Here is an 18,345-nt window from a genome sequence, read left to right as displayed (position 1 = left end):
TTTAAGAATCTTACCTCACAGACATCTTCACAGTTTCATTTTCATATTGTTTAACAAGTTCATCCAGGTTTTTACATATCTGTATGATAAATGGTGCCACAGTCCAGCCTAAAGATTTCCCAAAGTATGGCAAAGAATGTGTGACTAAACCTACCCAAGATGGATGCATCCCATAGCCATACTCTGGCTGCAAACCTCTAACTACAGCGGAGACAAATAATCCTTGTGAAGTTATTGGGTGTGGATGCACATACTGCATTGCACTAATAGCCTGCTGGAAATTAAGAGCCCGTTGCCATTCCTTAGATAGGTCTGGCTGGTTCTCCTGTTCCTCATGTGTCTGCCCAAGATGGTGCTCCAAGACAATCAATATTTGCAAAAGCTTCAGCAGCTCAATCTGAAGGGGGTGTTCACTCCATATCTGATCTTGCCCAAAATTGATAAGGCTTTCTTCAAACAGGCTCTCTTCGATTACGCTATTAATTTTATCAGATGTCATCAGTTCATACCGTTTTTGACTTGTATACATAGAAGCAGACAAAGAAAGAAGAACAAACTCTTGAATTTTGCATCTTCCAAGCAAGTTGTGTATAAACTCGATATTCTTGTTTTCTGCTGACTTTGCCATTGTGGCCAGCTGCGCCATCATTCTAATCAAGACTTCTACACTTTTGACTTGGACATCTCTGTTGCCAAGCACATCTCTGTGGGTTACCTTCAAGTAACATGGATAGTAAGAGCGCAGAAAACTCAAACAGAGGTAAGTCAGCAATTCTATTAATAAAGAATGGGGACACATGGTTGGTGACTGAGTCTGAAGCTTACCATAAAAGCTCTGTCCCACAAGAGTTTCCTGGTGCCGGGCTAGAAGATTATAGATGAGATTTAAGTGAGCTGTAGAGCTCGTATCCATGCTAGTACTGGCTACAGCCTCAATAAATTCCTTAGGGTTTGTTTTGAGTACTGCCTCTAGTACAGAAAAAGCGTACAAAACCCTCTTGGAATCGTAAGGCTGAAAATACAGGAGAATGTGTTTAAACAGAGCCTCTATCATCTCTTGTTTTTCTTTCTGCTGCTTGAGCAGCCTAGAAGTTGTAATTGCTTGGAGTTCCAAGTCCACCTCCTCATCACTTGATAGTGATTCCGATGCTTGAGTTTTCTCAGAGTCTGCACGCACAAGATTTAACATAGTACTGGATTTGGAGCCATGAAGAGGGAAAGTATTAGATGAACTAACATTCTTCATGTTTTCTCTACAGTCGATTGTAGCTCTACAGTTCTCCTCATTGCTCATTTCCTGTGGATCCAGAGAAGTTGAAAAAGAGGATGTATTTTCACTATCATTATGTCCTGTGCTGGTATCTGCCGATTCTGTGTGTTCACTGTTATGATCACCACTGGGATCCTGTGGAGGTTCTGTACAGTGAGATGGTTCATTTTCAGACCGTCCATTTTTTAGCTGAGATGTCTCTGGATCGATTTCCACTTCAGCCCAAATAGCTTCCCTGTCCACGGTTGTAAATTGGCTCAGTGGTATGTTTTCTTCAGAACTGCTTTCATGTAGCTCAGAGGCTCCAAATGACTCTTTGAAAGAGGCACTTTTCTTGCTAAACCAATGATGTAAGTCTTCTGAAAAAAATATGAAGATTTCAAAAATCAGTGTTTATTGTTGCAGTTGTTAATACATTCAATAGCCTTTAGGCTGAAAGACAAACTTAAGAGAAAATGTAATGGTGATCAAGTAACTGACTTTACATTAAAGTTAAAAATCTTATTTATGCCAAGGAAATAATTTCATCGAGCAGTTATGTTTTATGATGGAATTGTACAAGTCAGAGATACCATAAACCTTCTCAGACTGTAAACCCTTTGGGACAATGACCATGTCTACTTCTATAATTGCACAGCAGCTAGCACAAGAGACTTCCTTTGGATGCTACTATAATGTAAATAGCGAGAATGATGAGTCAATTAGATAGCAAACAAGGTAGCAAAACTGTTTTGCAAGCAGATAGCTAGATTAAAAAAGCAATTCAACTATTAGGAAGTTTAGAGCTTCTTTTGCTGAAATGCTGACCCAAAATAAGATACTAATGGGCGTTATACCTTTAAAAAGATATGACCTACTCCATAATTGTGTTTAAGCATTATTACAGGTGTAACTGAGAAGAGTGATATATGCAGCTGGCATTGCTGCTTGCTAGAAGACACCTCAAACTGTCGAGTATGACATCAAAGGTCAAAGACTGGCTTAAAAGGAGTCCAATGGAATAATGTGACTAACTGTTAATTTACTTCACTCAAACGGTTACATTTTCAGTCTGAGAGCAGCTTTACCTGCTGAATTCTTCTGTTTGATGCAATGGATGGATGTGCGCTGTGTCTTTGGATGAAGAAGAAGCAGGAATACTGGCTCAAGAATTCGTGCAACATCATTAAGCGAGAGAGCACGTATCAGCCAACCCTGTGCTGCAGCACCAATTGCACCATCTGAACAATTTAGACTGTCCAGTACCACAAACAGAGATCTGAATGGAGAAATTGCAAAGGAGAAGTAAAATTGCAAACCCCTATTCACAACACATTTTAAGACTCCACTCCTGCAAATACTTGCCCATGTTTTAGCTTTACTCCTGATAGTAATTCCAATGCCCAGAAGTTGTGTCACTGAGTTCAAAGTCGAGCACATGTGTTTGCAGGAGCAAGGCAAAACATACTATATGTGTGTGTATATTGCACACACGCTACCTGCAATTAGAGAATGTTTTTATAATATCCTCTCCTACTTCATAAGGGTTGAAATTTTTGGCTCATAATCTATCAGACTGAGGAGCACGATGAGTAACATACCACCCTTGGATTACTTTAACAATATTTTGAATGTAGCTGCTTTTGCCGGGCCCTTTTATCCTTTTCTAGGGAAATGCCCCACCTTCTTGATGTAGGAAGCCACTCCCGTTAGAAGGTGGGGCCTCAGCTGTTCACTCTTTGCTGACAACAGGGAAAGCAACTCCCAGCAGAGACTTCAAACTCCTACTCCCCTTGGAACACCCACCAAACAAACAAACAAAAAAAACCCACAGCCCAAAGTACTTTATGACTTGCCATGAGAGAGTGTTACCAACACAAATAGGGGTTTTTATTTTTAAGTTAAAAATAAATAAATAATTTGACACCCTTACTTTGGTTCATATGACTGTCCAGGAGATTTTTTTTCCTAGCAAAAAAGTAAAATTTAACTAAATATATTTATAGAAACATGAAGCCAGGCAAATTAAAGTAAAATACCTATCAAAGGATCGATTGTGGGAAGTGACTCTGCTGCCTTGGATTTCTCTGGTCAAATGCCATATCACAGAGAATCTGAAAAGTGCCTCCAGCCTTGTCCCCTTTACAGAAGGAAAAAGAAGAGACAGGAACTTTTTGATTCTGTGATAAATGTAGTAAGTTTAGTGAATTTAAAAGGCTCTAGTAAAAAACAATGCTTATTGCATAGATGACTTCTAAAATCTTAAGACTTCTGCACCTGTTTTTCATTTCTAGATAGGATTAACACACAATACCATTTTCTTGCCATGCACTCACAACCCAAGGCAATCAAAACAAAAAAGCTCCTAGTGCACGAAAAAAGCTTATGATTTCAAAGAAAAGACATGTTTGGAATTCCCATTTACAGTATTTTAATCTCTTGAGTTATTGGGGGTTGGATGACAAAGAAGGGTGATACGAAGGGACTGTTATTAGTGGGCAGACCTTACTGAGGATTTATCATCCCTGAATGTATATAAGAGTCTAAAATATAGGTTTCCAAACTCTTGACTATTCAGATACCCACAACCCCTGTATGGATCCTAATATATAACAAGTTTCAGAATTGTGAGAGCAGATATATATAGATATATCTATATATAAAATGAATCACAGAAGGTTTAAGACATTGGTTATATATTAGCATCATGGTGTGACCTTTTATTTAAATTACACGTTAGCTGTCAGAAAAACTAAGAAAGAACTGATCGATCTTTAAAATAGGGAAATGAAATTGCTAAAGGGAATCTGCTCATTTTAAATATAGTTTGACTATGACTGGTCTAGGAGCCGTTCAGTGCTGTCTCCGACACAAGGTCAAATGACTTATCAGAACATAAGGTTGGGAAGAATAAGTCAGTGTCCAGCCCAACTTGTTTTCAGACTTACCATGGATCTGGAAAATATTTAGAAATGCTGTGAAGGACTGCTAATTTTGGAGAATCTGTGATTTTAGGGAAAGTGGATAGCATCCAATGACTAAGATGGGTCCTATGTTGATTCATCCAGAGACTGAGGGAATGCACCACAGGGAGGAGTGAGAGATTCTCAACTGTGGTCTCTAGAGAAGCAGGGGTTGAGAAGCCCTGAAGCTGTGCGGCCAGGGAGCTGAAGGTTGGCTGGAGCTAGAGGTAAAACACTACAATAATGAGGCAGCCTAGGAAATACAGGACTTACTTTATCATGATCCAATAGCGTATGACAAATAATATCTTCACAAATATTAGCTGATGGAGCCAAGCAGTGCAGTCTATAAAACAGCTCCACACAGGTAATGTGGTGCTCCCTTGTCTCTTTGTTCAGCTGATTCCAAAGTACTTGAGCGACTCTCTAGGGGAACAGATAAAATAAATTGTACCACTCCCACTGGTTTAAAAGTTTGGTATAAACACTAAAGTGTTCTGTATTTGTGAAAAGGGTAGTTCATATTTTCGTATCCTGCATATTCTCAGTTTAGGGAAGTGCAAGAGGCTGATTCATAAATCCAGAACTAGGGGAACACAATAGCACTGTCCTGGAGTTGCAATCAATTCATGTCTGTGCACTAATGGGTGAGGAAAGCAGAGTTCTGCTTCCATTTCTAACTTTAATCCCCACCCCAAACATGAAGAATTCAGATGATGTAAACAATACTAAAAATTGTAACACAAAAGCGGCACATAGGTAAGAAATGGAACACCGGGATAGTTTTACCACTTTGCATACAAAGAGGAACAAGGTTGAAAGAAGTGGTAATGTGATAGAGCCACCTTTGCCTCACACGATTAAACAGTAGCTCCCAATTAAAGTTTAAAAATTTAATTTAGAATATCCCCCCCCCACCGCACGTCGTTTTAAAAAGTAACTAGCTGCTTAGACATGCCCTTCTCCCTCCAGCTAAGCCTCTCAACTGCCCTTCACATTACCTATTACAAAGAGTTGAGAGTTGTCCTTGCACGGAAGCAGAGAGAAATAGTAAGATAACCTTACAGCTGTCCTTAAAATATTCCTATAAATAATCACAACACATTGCAGAATAAAAAAAAATTACTATGGTATTTGATCAAAGAGGCACCCACTGGATTTAGATACAATATTTTGTCTATGAATAATATGGATGCTGATTGTCCAAAGCCATAATCCAAATGAAGACATCCTATCTATGTTTAAATCTCTAGTGACGGACAGGTGTAACATTTCCACCTTATTACCAGAGTATATAATTTAGATACTGATCTCTTTTCCACTATCCTCCATCTCATCTATTTCTACCATAAGGTTTTGTTGGTTTTTTTTGTTAAAGAAAGGATTCAGTTGCAAAGAATGGGGAAGACTGACTCCTGCTATCCCTATCTCAGTTACTAAGCTTTGCAGCAAAGACAAGAGAAACTGAGGAGGTAACAAAAAAGGAAAGCAACCATTTTAAACTTCTTTTCCTGCCCCCTATGTTTTGCCTTTTAAACAGCATTTGGGGGCCCACCAGCCAGTTGAAATTCGTACTGTCTATTATCAAAAGATAAAATGGAAGCTGTTTAAAAACTCTCAATGTAGCTCTTTTGCAATAGTATTTGAAAGTGGCTATTGGACCACAAATGACTACTGATAGGGCACCCTTCAGAAATATCTCCCCCCACCCGCCCCACTTATGTGGAATACAGTGTACTTTTAATTTTTCCCCATTTTATCTACCATCACCCATTTTTCATACTGGGAGCGCAAAAGAGCATAAAATCCTTCTAATATCTAGTCTTCAAGTTCACAAAACAAAAACAAATGAAGGCATTTAGTGTTAGGGATCAAGATTTTCAAAAAGTGACTAGTGATGTTTGGTGCCTCACTTGGGACACCTGGGTCTTTATTTTCCAAAAGTGCTGAGCATCCACCCTCTAAAATTCAGGGACCTTTAAATCTGTGCACAAGAAAGTTAAGGTTTTCTAAAAATCACTACTGACTTTTGAAAATATCGGCCATGATACATTATAAGAGACATAAGTTATGTCAGAGTGTGTATAACTAGGCCATACATGAGTCTCTCCAGTAGACATGAAGGCACTACCTTCAATGTTGTGTTAGAATTATCCCAGAAATCCATCTAATTATGACTAACATATTTTAGCTAAAGCATATTTGTACAGTAAAGAGTTTGACACCTGATAGAAGTTGGTTTTCTCGGATATTAGCTTTAGGACGCCAGGAGCAATTGGAGGAACTGTGACCATCTGCAGTCTCCCAAAGAAGGGGTTGTGTCCAGAGATTTTATACCGCTTCATTCTGTCTTCAATCACAAGTGCCAGTGACTGAGAATGGTTGATAACTTCAAGCAGCGTGGAGATGGACACATTCTGAATGTAGCAGTCATTTACGCAGCAGCATATCGTCATTAGGGATTTAAGCCACAGAGGGAAGCTGGTATCACAACCTCCTCAGAAGACAGACAGGGAAAAAAATGCTTTTATAACATTTAAAATGTTAACATCTGTCAAATCTGAAGATGCCATGGAATTTACCTTCCCACAAAATCATGAGCTTTATAACAACTCTTATACACCTCTACCCAGATATAACGCTGTTCTCGGGAGTCAAAAAGTCTTACCGTGTTATAGGTGAAACCGTGTTATATCGAAGTTGCTTTGATCTGCTGGAGTGCGCAGCCCCCACCCCCACTCCCTGGAGCGCTGCTTTACCACGTTATATCCAAATTTGTGTTATATCGGGTTGCGTTATATCGGGGTAGAGGTGTATTTCAATGTGTAGCATTAGCTTGACCTACTAAAATGTTATGTACTACCCTTTTATTCTATTAAAAGAGTTTATGCATATGTTTTAGCTCTCCTAACACCAATTAAATTTTATTATCCACTAAGATATCATGAAGCAGCCCAAAAGAATAGGAAAAAACATTAAAACAGCTAACCAACATAGCAAATCTCAACATTCTACCAAGAGCCCCATCCTCTCAACACCTCCCCCACCTAAATGCATGCATTTTCGTTGTATATTCTGTTACATTAATGGTACTTCCATTAACAGCTAGACTAATTTGTTTGAGAGAGGAATATGTTGGGGGTACAATTAAAAGTAACTAAATATAAAGGTCCTAAAACACAAGCACCTCAAAAATTGTAACAGGAAAGTCACGGACAAGATTTGGTAAGAATTATAAATATAACGCTTTGGACTTTTAGTAACAAAAATCCCCTGACAAATCCATGTTTGTAGAAGACTGCTAGTGCCTCATTATATACTTTGACCCCAGACATTCCTCTCACAATCAAGTGAAAAAAGACCAATCACTCTGAAAATTAAGCATGTGCATGAAGATGTAATATTTTTTAAATTAACATTATTCATTCTACTATTCATGTAGCTTCTGTATGAACTATCTTACAGAAAGTTACTCACCCCTCCCTTCCTTACTACAAATTCTCTGATTTAGGAGTGAGGTTGTTTTTTCTTCCTTGGAAACTCTTTACTTTCTATGGACTATGCAGAGGAAAAAGCCCTAAAAGTCAGAATGCCCATATTGACTCCAACATGATATCCTGGAAACTCAGAAACTGTATGACTCTAAACCTTTAATTAGAACACTTGACATAACTGAAGTGTCTTCCATTGGAGTATCTCAAAGAACTGAGGGCTAGTCTACACTGGCAATGCTAAAAATACCAAAACCACACACAACACCTCCATGAGAGGTGTAGCTCCCAGCGCTGGTGCACTGTTTATACTGGCACTTTACAGTGCTGAAACTTGCTGTGCTCGGGGGGGGGGTGTTTTTTCACACGCCTGAGTGAGGAAGTTGCAGTGCTGTAAATTGCCAGTGTAGACAAGCCCCAACGTTGAAGACACAACTGCCCAGGGAGTAGTTAAGTATTATCCCTATTTTACTGATATCAGAAATCTGTCGCAAAACCAGAAGCAGAACCCAGATCTCCCATTGCCCCACTCATATGTCCACCACAAGCCTATCTTTTCTAATGGCCCACTCTTACCCTCTTCCAGGGGAGTAGCTGAACTGTCAATGGGAACCAGCCCCAATTATGCAGTTTGTTCTGATGTTGCATGTTAGCCTGCGTTGACCCTCTTTTCCCAGGGAACCCTCAGGGGGTGGGGCGAATTGTTTTATCCAGGACCAGAACACCAAATTATTTCAAAAGAGAACAAAGTGGATTTCAAAAACTGCAAAACACACTCAATTCTAAAACATAAGATGCACTCTAATATGGGCATGTCTTGGACACAGTAAGCAATTTGCCTTCAGTCTCTCCCCATATCCCTCCAAATACCCAAAATGTACTACAACTGCATTCATAATACACACCCTGTCATATTATATTGTGTACACATTCTTGGTTGTGCCTAGTACATAGTGCACTTAGTTTGTAGTACAATTTACATTTTGGGACACTGATGTTATTTGTCTAAGACACTTCTTACCAGGAACGTGAAACAGAGATAAATACAATTGTTCTGTTTCTTCCTCAGAAAGGTAGACTGGGAAAGTAGTACATTCCAGTAGAAGGTGACAAGCAGCAGCAAAGGCCTCTCTGCAGTCTTCTTTCATGTCCCCCAAATCAAGCATTACCTGCTCAATGTCCCATTCTTCTTTTCCCTTTTTGCTACCAACGTCATGGTTTGCAGGGAAGAGAGGCTCCAGACTTTTCTGTTTAAATGGTGATCCTCGAACTGTGAACAAGTCTGAAAGCATTTGTTTAAACTGCGGTACGGTAATTTGCTTTCCTTCCCAGGGGTTCTTTTTCTTGCTAGCATTTTCAGCGACGCTGTAATTATTTTCTTTCTTCTCTCCTCTGCTCATGTTTGCTATTGAAATTCTGCCATTTCCTGGATCTTGTAAATGCACCCCAAAAATGTATTTACTGGCAAACTTATCAACTAACTCTTGGATACAATGCAAAGTCCTCTGAATACTCCCCCCATTTTTCCAAACATCATCCTTTTCAGGAGTCACTCTTGGCAATCTTAAGTGTTGAGAGAGCTCTGGGGATGAGGCACTTAGACCTATGCCACTGTCTTCAGACTTGAGGGGAGCGAAAGCAGTGTCATCTTCATCCTGTAGTGCAGGCTTGGTTTCTAAAGTTATATCACCATTTTCTTGTTTCACTGGGCTCTGAAATGGAAGCAGTGAGTGTCTATTTTCATTACACTGTATTTTTGGAGTTTCTTTAAATAACTGAAATCACACTTGGGGCAGCAGGGGGGAAAAAAAAAAAGTGTAGGACAGAAAAAAAAAGAGTGTAGGACAGGAATCCCTTCCCTTCTGCCCTGATAACTTGTGCAATGTCTTTGTGAAAATGGTATCAATAGACTTGTAAGAGTTATGGTCCTGCTGATGACTGCTGTTTAGCCAATATTCTCTTTTTTGAGGAACATCCTATGGCTTGTGTTATACAGAAGGCCAGATTACATGGTCACAATGGTCCTTTCTGGCCTTGGAATCTATGAATCTCCTGAATTTATGAATAAACCACCTTATCTGGCAATTGTTGGAGCCAAAGAGATATTTATATGAAATAGTTAGATGTGGCTATTGATGAGCTCTGTTGCATTGAAGACAAAACTATACTTGTTTTAAAACTACACCTCACACCTCCTCCTCTCTGAGGCTCTGGGCCATGTTCAGCACTTTCACGATCTAATGTTGTGCAATAGCAGCCCAACAGGAAATTTAAGAAGTGATAAAGCGTGGAAGGAAAGGGTTTCCTTGTTATGCCATTGATTATAACGTCAATAAAGCAGCTACTGCCAAGTCTGATTGTTTCTAACTGTTATTTCTATTCTTGTATTATTGCTCATCATTAACAAACTGTGTAGTTTGTTTTCTACCTGTATCATGCATTAATTATTTCCCATATTCTTGTGAGCTTGTTTAACAATTTGTTGTATTAACATGCATCTTGGAGCAGGCCAGGTAATCGTGATAACAAAAAGGCTGGGCTTGATCTGGCCACTTCAACTCTTTATTTCAAATGCCCCAGGGCATCTTACCAGTACATTGAGTAGCATCCACAGAAGACCGGGCTCTTTTCAGTGGATGGGATAGAGCAGGAAAGGGGTTTGCACCACATCCTAGTTTTAGACAACACTATGCCTTTGCACGGCTTAGGCAACAAGTCAATTAAGGTTGGGGTTGGTGCCCAAAATGAGACCAGCTCAGATACATGGCACAAAGTGGATCAGAGTCTATGAAACGGGCCTAAATAGGTAAGACTCAAGAAAATATACTGCTGTGATGAGTAACCTAAATTTCAGTTAGAGTAGAAAAGTTAGTAGCATACCGTATTTTAATAATGCAAATTCTTTTATGGAGAGTACAACACTTTTGATTTGTGAATAGTTATTTATAAGCAAATAGGCAACAGGCCTTGCAGCAATACCTACCGAGTTTTCACTTCCGGTCTCATTATCCAAGTCGGCAGGAGGCATTTGTACTTTGCTAAGCACTTTGAAGCAGGTCTTTAAAGCATGAGTGAGTTCTGGTAAACTTAGAGTCTCCACATTCTCCAGAAGAGACTGTACCATGTAACTGAGCATCTGTGGGAGATACTGAGTCTGCACTTCAGAGTAAAGTTCCTAAAATAAGCAGGGATTTAAAGTAGTTAAATGCTAAATGGCTTAGCAGACAGAAATGGATTTTACCATTGTCAAGCTGCCTAATATAAAGTCTAACTTCAGTGAGCACAGATGTGACTAATACATGTGCACATTGAGTTAAGTTACATATAGTTGCTTTAAATAGTGCTACTACTCCACTCAATGCTGAACATAGAACCAGATCCTAGTGTTGAATAGAATTTGACTATTGATAATATCCTTGCAAAACAGTCCAAATAATATATCCACCCAAGCAGCAAAGGGGAAAAAAACCCTGACAATACATGGCATATATATCCTTTAAAATAGGATACAGTTAATGAATTTTTTTTTTTTGGATGGGCAAGTAAAATGAAAAGTAATCACCCACAAGCAAGTGGGCATACAGAACTTTGCAAGTCATGCATGAGTTACCAGTCAATTCTAATTTCTATTTCAGTAAATTACAGTTTTATTATAAGTATCCAGTTATAATTAGAAAATTTCAGTAATTTTCACAAGTTCATTATTCGTATGTAAGTCATCTAATCAATATATTGATTTTCCAGGGAGCGCTGGTATTCCGAGACTGAGTTTATATATTTGTCAGATAACTTACAAAGATATATTTGTCTATTACTATTACTGAGAAGCCCCAAACCATTCTTATTAGGAGGATATGTTGCATACCATGCTGATAGTAAACCCCCCATTAACACCTCAGTCCTATACACGCTGAGAAGACTAGGAACAAAGTTCTACTCTTGGTTTACATGGCATTAAGTGGTGTTGAATAGAACTCCTCACTCGAGCTAAGAGTGGGCAGGATTTGGCTCAAAGGATTGTGTATTTATTCATCAGTTTTCTTTTCAAATGAATATGTAGTTCCTCCATTAAAAAAAAAAAATGTATCCACCAAAATAAAAGCAATACTTCTGTGTAACTGAAACTTATCTGATAAAAGGGAAAGAAAATGAGAGTTAGGACTCTGAATGATTAACTTTAGGTCAAACTTGTCTTACCAAAGGAATCACATCAAGAAGGAACAGTAGTAGTGTGCAGAGCTCTGAGATTGTAGGAGGAGTGCTGACATTCTCAGTAGGGTATCTTGTCTGCATGGATTTATTCCTGGCATTGAAAGAGAAAGTGTGGGTTATTTATTTTTTTAAAAAACCTAAACCTAAATGTACTTTATATTGGCATCCATGCTAACTACACAAGCCAAGAAGGCCGATTTGTATCCACTATCAACTTGGCTGTTTAAGTCAAGTTCTTATCAACATTTTATTGTGATCACAAAGTTGTGTACAGTTTAGCACCCTATCATATGGTAGTTAAGAGAAGTACAACGCCACACTGTATTATCTTGATCAAAATAAGCACCAGTTTCTTCTCTTCTTTAAGGTTCATATTAGATACTTAGCAATGTTACCCGTTAGTCTAATTCCTCTCTGCTGTGCTGAGGAAACGCCCAACTATTAGTAGCCTAGCATATAAAGGAATATTTTCTGGGAATTTCATCCTCTGAAGACAAAAAGTTATAAAACTTGCATAGACAAGAGCAGAATAAAGGAAGAGTGCTATTATCCCATTCCAATAAATACTGGCTCATTTCAAGCACTACTTATGGTGCTTAAATATTATGCTGACTGACAGGACACCTCCTTTCAACTACCTAATTAGGTTTAGAATGAAAACACACTCATACTTAATTGCACACTTTGGAAGAAGCACTTTTCCATTAAAATTTTGATTACAGTTAAATAGGTGTACCTATTCTAAAAACAAAAGTTTGGCCACCTTGTGTGCCTCTTAAACAATATTAATTTCATTTCTACATAGCATGTGAGAAGACACTAGGCCAGATTCTTCTGTATGGGGAGTTGCTGTATGCTGTATTTTATGTACATTAGCTGAAAAAACAAAGTGGCCAGGAAAGATCATCCTAGTGCAAGTATGATCTTATCCCATGTGATCTCCTTGCTTTCTACTTATGAACATGCAGTTTTTCCTCCAGAAAACAACCATGTTGCTTTTTGGAAAGAGTGACCAAACCATGGCAGTTTATTTTGTATTTAGAAATAGTTGCCTCAGATTTAACTACTTGTATTAGATGGTGAGTACAGTATCTAACCATGCATCTCTCTGCCCCTTTGGTTAGGATCATGACACTGGCATTTGAATCTTTCATTGACACTACTCTGTTGTCCTAGCTATGTAATTCTTAATTTATTTTTGCATTAATGCCAGACAGCATAACTACCTGAAGCAGTCCTCAAAACATCTGGTCATATAATCCCATAGAAAATCTGTACTTAGGGATGTGATCAACAAGTTGACTGTTTTAACAATTTCTGAGGCACTTCTATTCTCTTTGATTGCACTGTAAGAAGAACAAGAATGATTAGTGAAGACTAAACAACAAGTATACACATTTTTGTATTATTTGAACTATTCTTAGAAAGTTTGCCTGAAGAAAAGACATGAAGTTCCTTAATTCAAAAATCAAAAACCAACCATTTTGGAATAGCTAAATTTTGCAAGTGTTTCTGAAGACACAAGAAATCTTTAACCTTTAATTTGATTTTGGGTATGTCTACACTACCCACCGGATCGGCGGGCAGTGATCGATCGATTTATCGCGTGTAGTGTAGACGCGATAAATCGATCCCCGATCGCTCTCCCATCAACTGCTGAACTCCAGCTCGGCGAGAGGCGGAAGCAAAGTCGACGGGGAAGCTGCGGCAGTCGACCCCACGCCACAAGGACGTGAGGTAAGTCGAACTAAGATACATCGACTTCAACTACGCTATTCTCGTAGCTGAAATTGCACATCTTAGGTCGATCCCCCCCTAGGGTAGACTAGGCCTTTGTGAACTAAAAAGTTGAGTTCTGTCAACACATTTATGTAATAAATCTGATGTTAGAGAGACAAGGTGGGTGTATGTATTTATGTATGCAACACTGCATATATAAATATGATGTTATCAGCCAAGAATCTAAATCAATGATCTCAAATCCTCTTAGTTGGAAGAGAACAACCCTGTGATGCTAAAGGAGAACTCAAGATAGGAAATATAAAGGAAAATAAAAAACAGATTGGAGGGGGGAGAAAAAAAAAAAAAAAAAATCGATGATTTTCATTTTTTTATATCAAAAAGACACTGTTAGAACTTATGCTATTAACAAACAGGTAAGATTTACCCAATGTGATTACTGAATACACCTCTACCTCGATATAATGCTGTCCTTGGGAACCAAAAAAATCTTACCGCGTTATAGGTGAAACCGCGTTATATCGAACTTGCTTTGATCCACCAGAGTGTGCAGCCTCGCCCCCCGGAGCACTGCTTTACCGCGTTGTATCCGAATTAGTGTTATATCGGGTCGCATTATATCGGGGTAGAGGTGTAGTTTACTTTAGTAAGCTTTCTTATGAAAGATACAATTTCAACTATTAGTTGAAAATGGTTACGGTATACCTTGTAAGTACATTGCCACTTTGACTGTAGCCAAGTTTAAGATCAGAACCCAGGGCATCCTTGCAATAAGAATAAAAGGCTCGAATCACTTCAAGGAACAAATCCCCAACAACTTGTGGCCCTGCAATCAAAGGAAAAATAAATCCAGTAATTACTCCAAACTGATTACAGAACTAATCAATTACAAGCTTTTAGTCTAAAACTGAACTACTATCCCATGGTTACTTATGGGAAGTACGGGGATGAGACAATTTTCTATGACATTTTAAACTACTATCCAGATTCCGCTTGTGAGATCAAAAATTTGCATATTAAATAACTTCATTTTGTACACCTTAATAGAATGTGAGATTGCCAGAATTTTACAATTTCTTGTGAAGCTGCTTGAAAAGTTGGGCTGTATATTCCATATTTCACTTCAAAAGATCACAAGGTAGTTGCTTAATGAATGCCTGCACTGTTTTTAAATCACTTCAGACATTTATATAAATGTGTGCCAATGACATTTAATATACAGCGTGCGTGTCTCAAATGACAATTGTACAGTTAAATTCCAGGGGGTTCCCACTGCCAGTTTAATATGCTGGCATTACAACGAAGTCTTCAATTCCATACATGGAAATTTGAACAGTTGGTAGGATCACACAGGTTAACACATGGAGAAGAGAAAAAAAAGCCTATCAAGGAAAAAAGGATCAGAAATACACTAAGGAAGGCCTGATTTTCAGAACGGCTGGCAACTGTAGTTCCCATTGACTTTAACTGGAATTGTGGTGCTCTGCACTTTTGAAAAGCAAGTCCATAGTGCTAACAGCACATCTGAGGCTCAGCCATGAACCTCAAGAAGCTGCATAGGACTAATACTTCATGCTTATGTGATGCATGGCTAGAAAGGGTTAAACATCCTGTAAAATAAATAACCCTCAAAAGACATGTGGGCAGATAATGTTTGAGTTTTTGTGTATTTACATATATATTAATAAGGTCAACAATGTAATCAAGAGTCCCTGTCTATGTTGTATTCTGTTAATTCAGAGATCAAAAGAACATCCTGGCATTTAAATGAATTGTAAACACAGGATCTCTCTGTATTTATTTCTCTTTGAAATGTTTAGCAAGTCATCTAAGAATGGTGGAGGAACAAGCAAATTGCATTATGTTAATCTGTATGGCTAAGTACCAGTGATGGACCTCCTTCAAAGTCATGCTAATTACCTTTTGTTCCCAGAGGAATTCCAACTTGTCAAAAAGGACATGAAATTGTATAAAAGATCCTTGGGTCCTGATCCTGTTCATCTCAAATCTGCTTAGGCTTCATCAGGGGAAGTTTGAGTCACAAGACTGAGGTCCCAGTTATGCTGGAACACCCTGAATATGATATTTGGACATTGGAGTAGAACCTATGGACTATTTCTGAAAGAACTCTTTGCAACTACAAAGCTCATCACCTCTGCTATCAATCTGCACCTCAATGAATTGAACTCATGTCTGTATGTATATTGATCTTTTAACCACACTCTCTCTAGTTTTTTAATAAATTTTAGTTCAGTTAATAAGAATTGGCTGTAGTGTGTATTTGGGTAAGATCTGGAATATTCAATAACCTGGGAGGTAATGTGTCCGATCCCTTGGGATTGGTAGAACCTTTTCTTTTATATGATGAAATAAGATTTTCAGAAATCATCATATTTGACTTAGGTACCTGGATGGAGGCCTGAGGCTGGATCACTTTAAGGGAACTGTGTTGTTTGGATTTCTGAGTAACCAGTAAGGTAATAAAGCAGCTGTTTTATGCTGGTTTGGTAAATCAAAGTATTGGAATATCCACCAGCTTTTTGGGGATTGTCTACCTCGTTCTTTGCAGTTCACCCTAATTGAGTGGCCTCAGCTGGCCCCCACTGGGACCCTGGTCACAGCTTATATAGTGCTTTTTGTTCATAGATCTCAAGGCACTTTACAAGGGAGATCAGCACCATTATTTCCACTGTATAGATGGAGAAACTGAGGCACAGAGAGATGAAGTGACTTGCCCATAGTTACCCAACAGGCCAGTGGGTGAGCCAGGAATAGAACCCAGGTCTCCTGAGTCAAGGTCTAGTGCTCTATCCACTAGGTCACACTGCCTTGAAGAAAAATATTCTCTTTATGTTATGCTCTTTTGCATAGTATCTTTGCAATATATTGATTTCAAAATGAAGTGTCTAATTCACATTGACTTATAAGGCTCAAGAAGCTTTTTAATACTTTTTTGTGTACTACAGAAATAGGAATATTTCTAATTTTGTGGTTTAGATGAATACAGGACAGGTTTTATTTCACTGCTTTTGCTCTTCGATTATAGCTTAGTTTATATCCTAATGTACAAAATATATATTATTTGATAGATCCAATAGTTTTATTTAACAGTGCCTTCCTGCTCAGAAATTTTAAAAAATAAAATAAAATCCATACACCAAACAGTGCTTATACATAACAAAAGGCTCTAAGTGTAACAACTTATATCATAAATATTTAAGTAAGAAAGCACCCTTTAAAAAGAAATCTACCTGTGTTACAATGTGTCTAAAAGAAAGTCACGCCTGGACAAGAAAAGCAAGCATCCTGTTACATAAAACTGAGCATCTGAAGGAATGTTACATTCACTCAAGAAGTTTGCTTCCTTTGTAGACAAATGAACACTGAACTGAGCGCCTTGAACAAAATCTGTACAAAATTTTTTCACTTGGTAAAGGACAGTACACGTTCATCCTGGTTTTTCACATAAATGCTGTCTGATGTATTGATGAATTTGTAAAGAACAAAGGGGCAAATACATTGAGAGAGGCAAACAAAGATATTTTCCTCTCCACCATCCATGAAATAGGAGAATCCTCAGACAAATACTAAAAAATTTAAGCCGCTGTCAGCTAAATATTTATAAGCTCATAATGTGAATTATTCATTCATGGTATCATCTATACAGATACTGTGATAAAATCTTCCTAAGCAGGGTTACCATGCCCAGTTTCCTGCACAGCATTTTCTACAGGAGATGGTTTACAGGCATGAGATTCCTTCAGCGAGAAAACAAATCTCGTAAGCAACAAGTTGCCAAAGAGTACACAAGTTTCAAATAACCACAAGTTACTCATAAGCATCTTGTGTCTGTCACATGTTCAAGGACAGTAAATACTTCTCTGAGTAGGTTTTACAAAATATTGGTATACAGCAAATCAGGTATGTAATCTTGGCACCTGCATAGTGTAGGAGGATGTGCTGGCCCTTTATGGGTGAGGCACTGCCAGTTTGCATAATAGGACTGTGGATCTCTTGAGCACATGACAGACTGAGGACGCGACTACTGCAGGAAACAGGATATGCAGATCAGTCAAGGGAGACTCAGGAGGAGCAAGATGGGCCTAGGGAGGAGGCTTGCCAGGAACGGCCAAAGGTTGGGAAAGACACTGTACAGAAAGAGGAGAGAGTTGCCCAAGAAACTAAGCTAAATGAGATAAGGAAGGTGACCAGGGAGGAGTAAGAACTTGTTGTTTTCCTAACAGCCAGGGGGAGGTACGCAGCCTGGGAAAGGGGCTGTGATCAGAAGCAGGCAAAGACCAAAGAGAAAGTCAGATCAGCGACAGGATTGTAGAAAGTAGCCCCCGGGTGGGGAGTTGAGCAGAATATTGAGACTGAAATGGATGGCTGCTCTGCAATATAGGACCCAGGGGCTGGAACCTGAGGTAGAGGAGGGACTGCACCATTTGGAGGTGATTAACAGAAAGCCTTCTATACATCATGTCATCACTATAGTACAGCAGTTCTTAGCAGTCTGTGTCAGTAGTGATATTTAATATTACCTATTTCAGGTTTGTCAAGGAGACTAATTAGGATACGGAAAGGTTTCAGATATGCATGATCTTCTAAGGCAGACTCTGAGAACTTCTGATGCAATATTTCAATCAAAGCCTGTTAAAAGAAAACACCAAAATGTGACAACTACTAAGGA

The 18,345-nt window shown here is 38.7% G+C and overlaps 1 protein-coding gene across 2 annotated transcripts in view; it reads right to left on the bottom strand.

Moving 5' to 3' along the window:
• The window catches only part of DOP1B (DOP1 leucine zipper like protein B), a 93,612-nt gene that overhangs the window by 40,771 nt on the left and 34,496 nt on the right, over positions 1 to 18,345 (bottom strand). Inside the window, exons 9-19 of one of the 2 annotated variants that reach the window (XM_034752580.1) lie at positions 18,197 to 18,305; positions 14,361 to 14,481; positions 13,142 to 13,261; positions 11,901 to 12,006; positions 10,687 to 10,878; positions 8,725 to 9,415; positions 6,438 to 6,709; positions 4,486 to 4,638; positions 3,289 to 3,389; positions 2,338 to 2,528; positions 15 to 1,629 (exon numbers count right to left, since the gene is read on the bottom strand). In XM_034752580.1, the coding sequence (XP_034608471.1) occupies positions 15 to 1,629; positions 2,338 to 2,528; positions 3,289 to 3,389; positions 4,486 to 4,638; positions 6,438 to 6,709; positions 8,725 to 9,415; positions 10,687 to 10,878; positions 11,901 to 12,006; positions 13,142 to 13,261; positions 14,361 to 14,481; positions 18,197 to 18,305 (3,671 nt within the window). The remainder of the gene's footprint in view (positions 1 to 14; positions 1,630 to 2,337; positions 2,529 to 3,288; positions 3,390 to 4,485; positions 4,639 to 6,437; positions 6,710 to 8,724; positions 9,416 to 10,686; positions 10,879 to 11,900; positions 12,007 to 13,141; positions 13,262 to 14,360; positions 14,482 to 18,196; positions 18,306 to 18,345) is intronic. The other variant, XM_034752588.1, reaches the window with a different exon arrangement.

This window comes from Trachemys scripta, chromosome 1 (assembly GCF_013100865.1).
Source record: "Trachemys scripta elegans isolate TJP31775 chromosome 1, CAS_Tse_1.0, whole genome shotgun sequence".
Taxonomy (NCBI): domain Eukaryota; kingdom Metazoa; phylum Chordata; order Testudines; family Emydidae; genus Trachemys; species Trachemys scripta.
The sequence above is the reverse complement of the archived record's forward strand: the minus strand, read 5'-3'. Positions and strand labels throughout refer to the sequence as shown.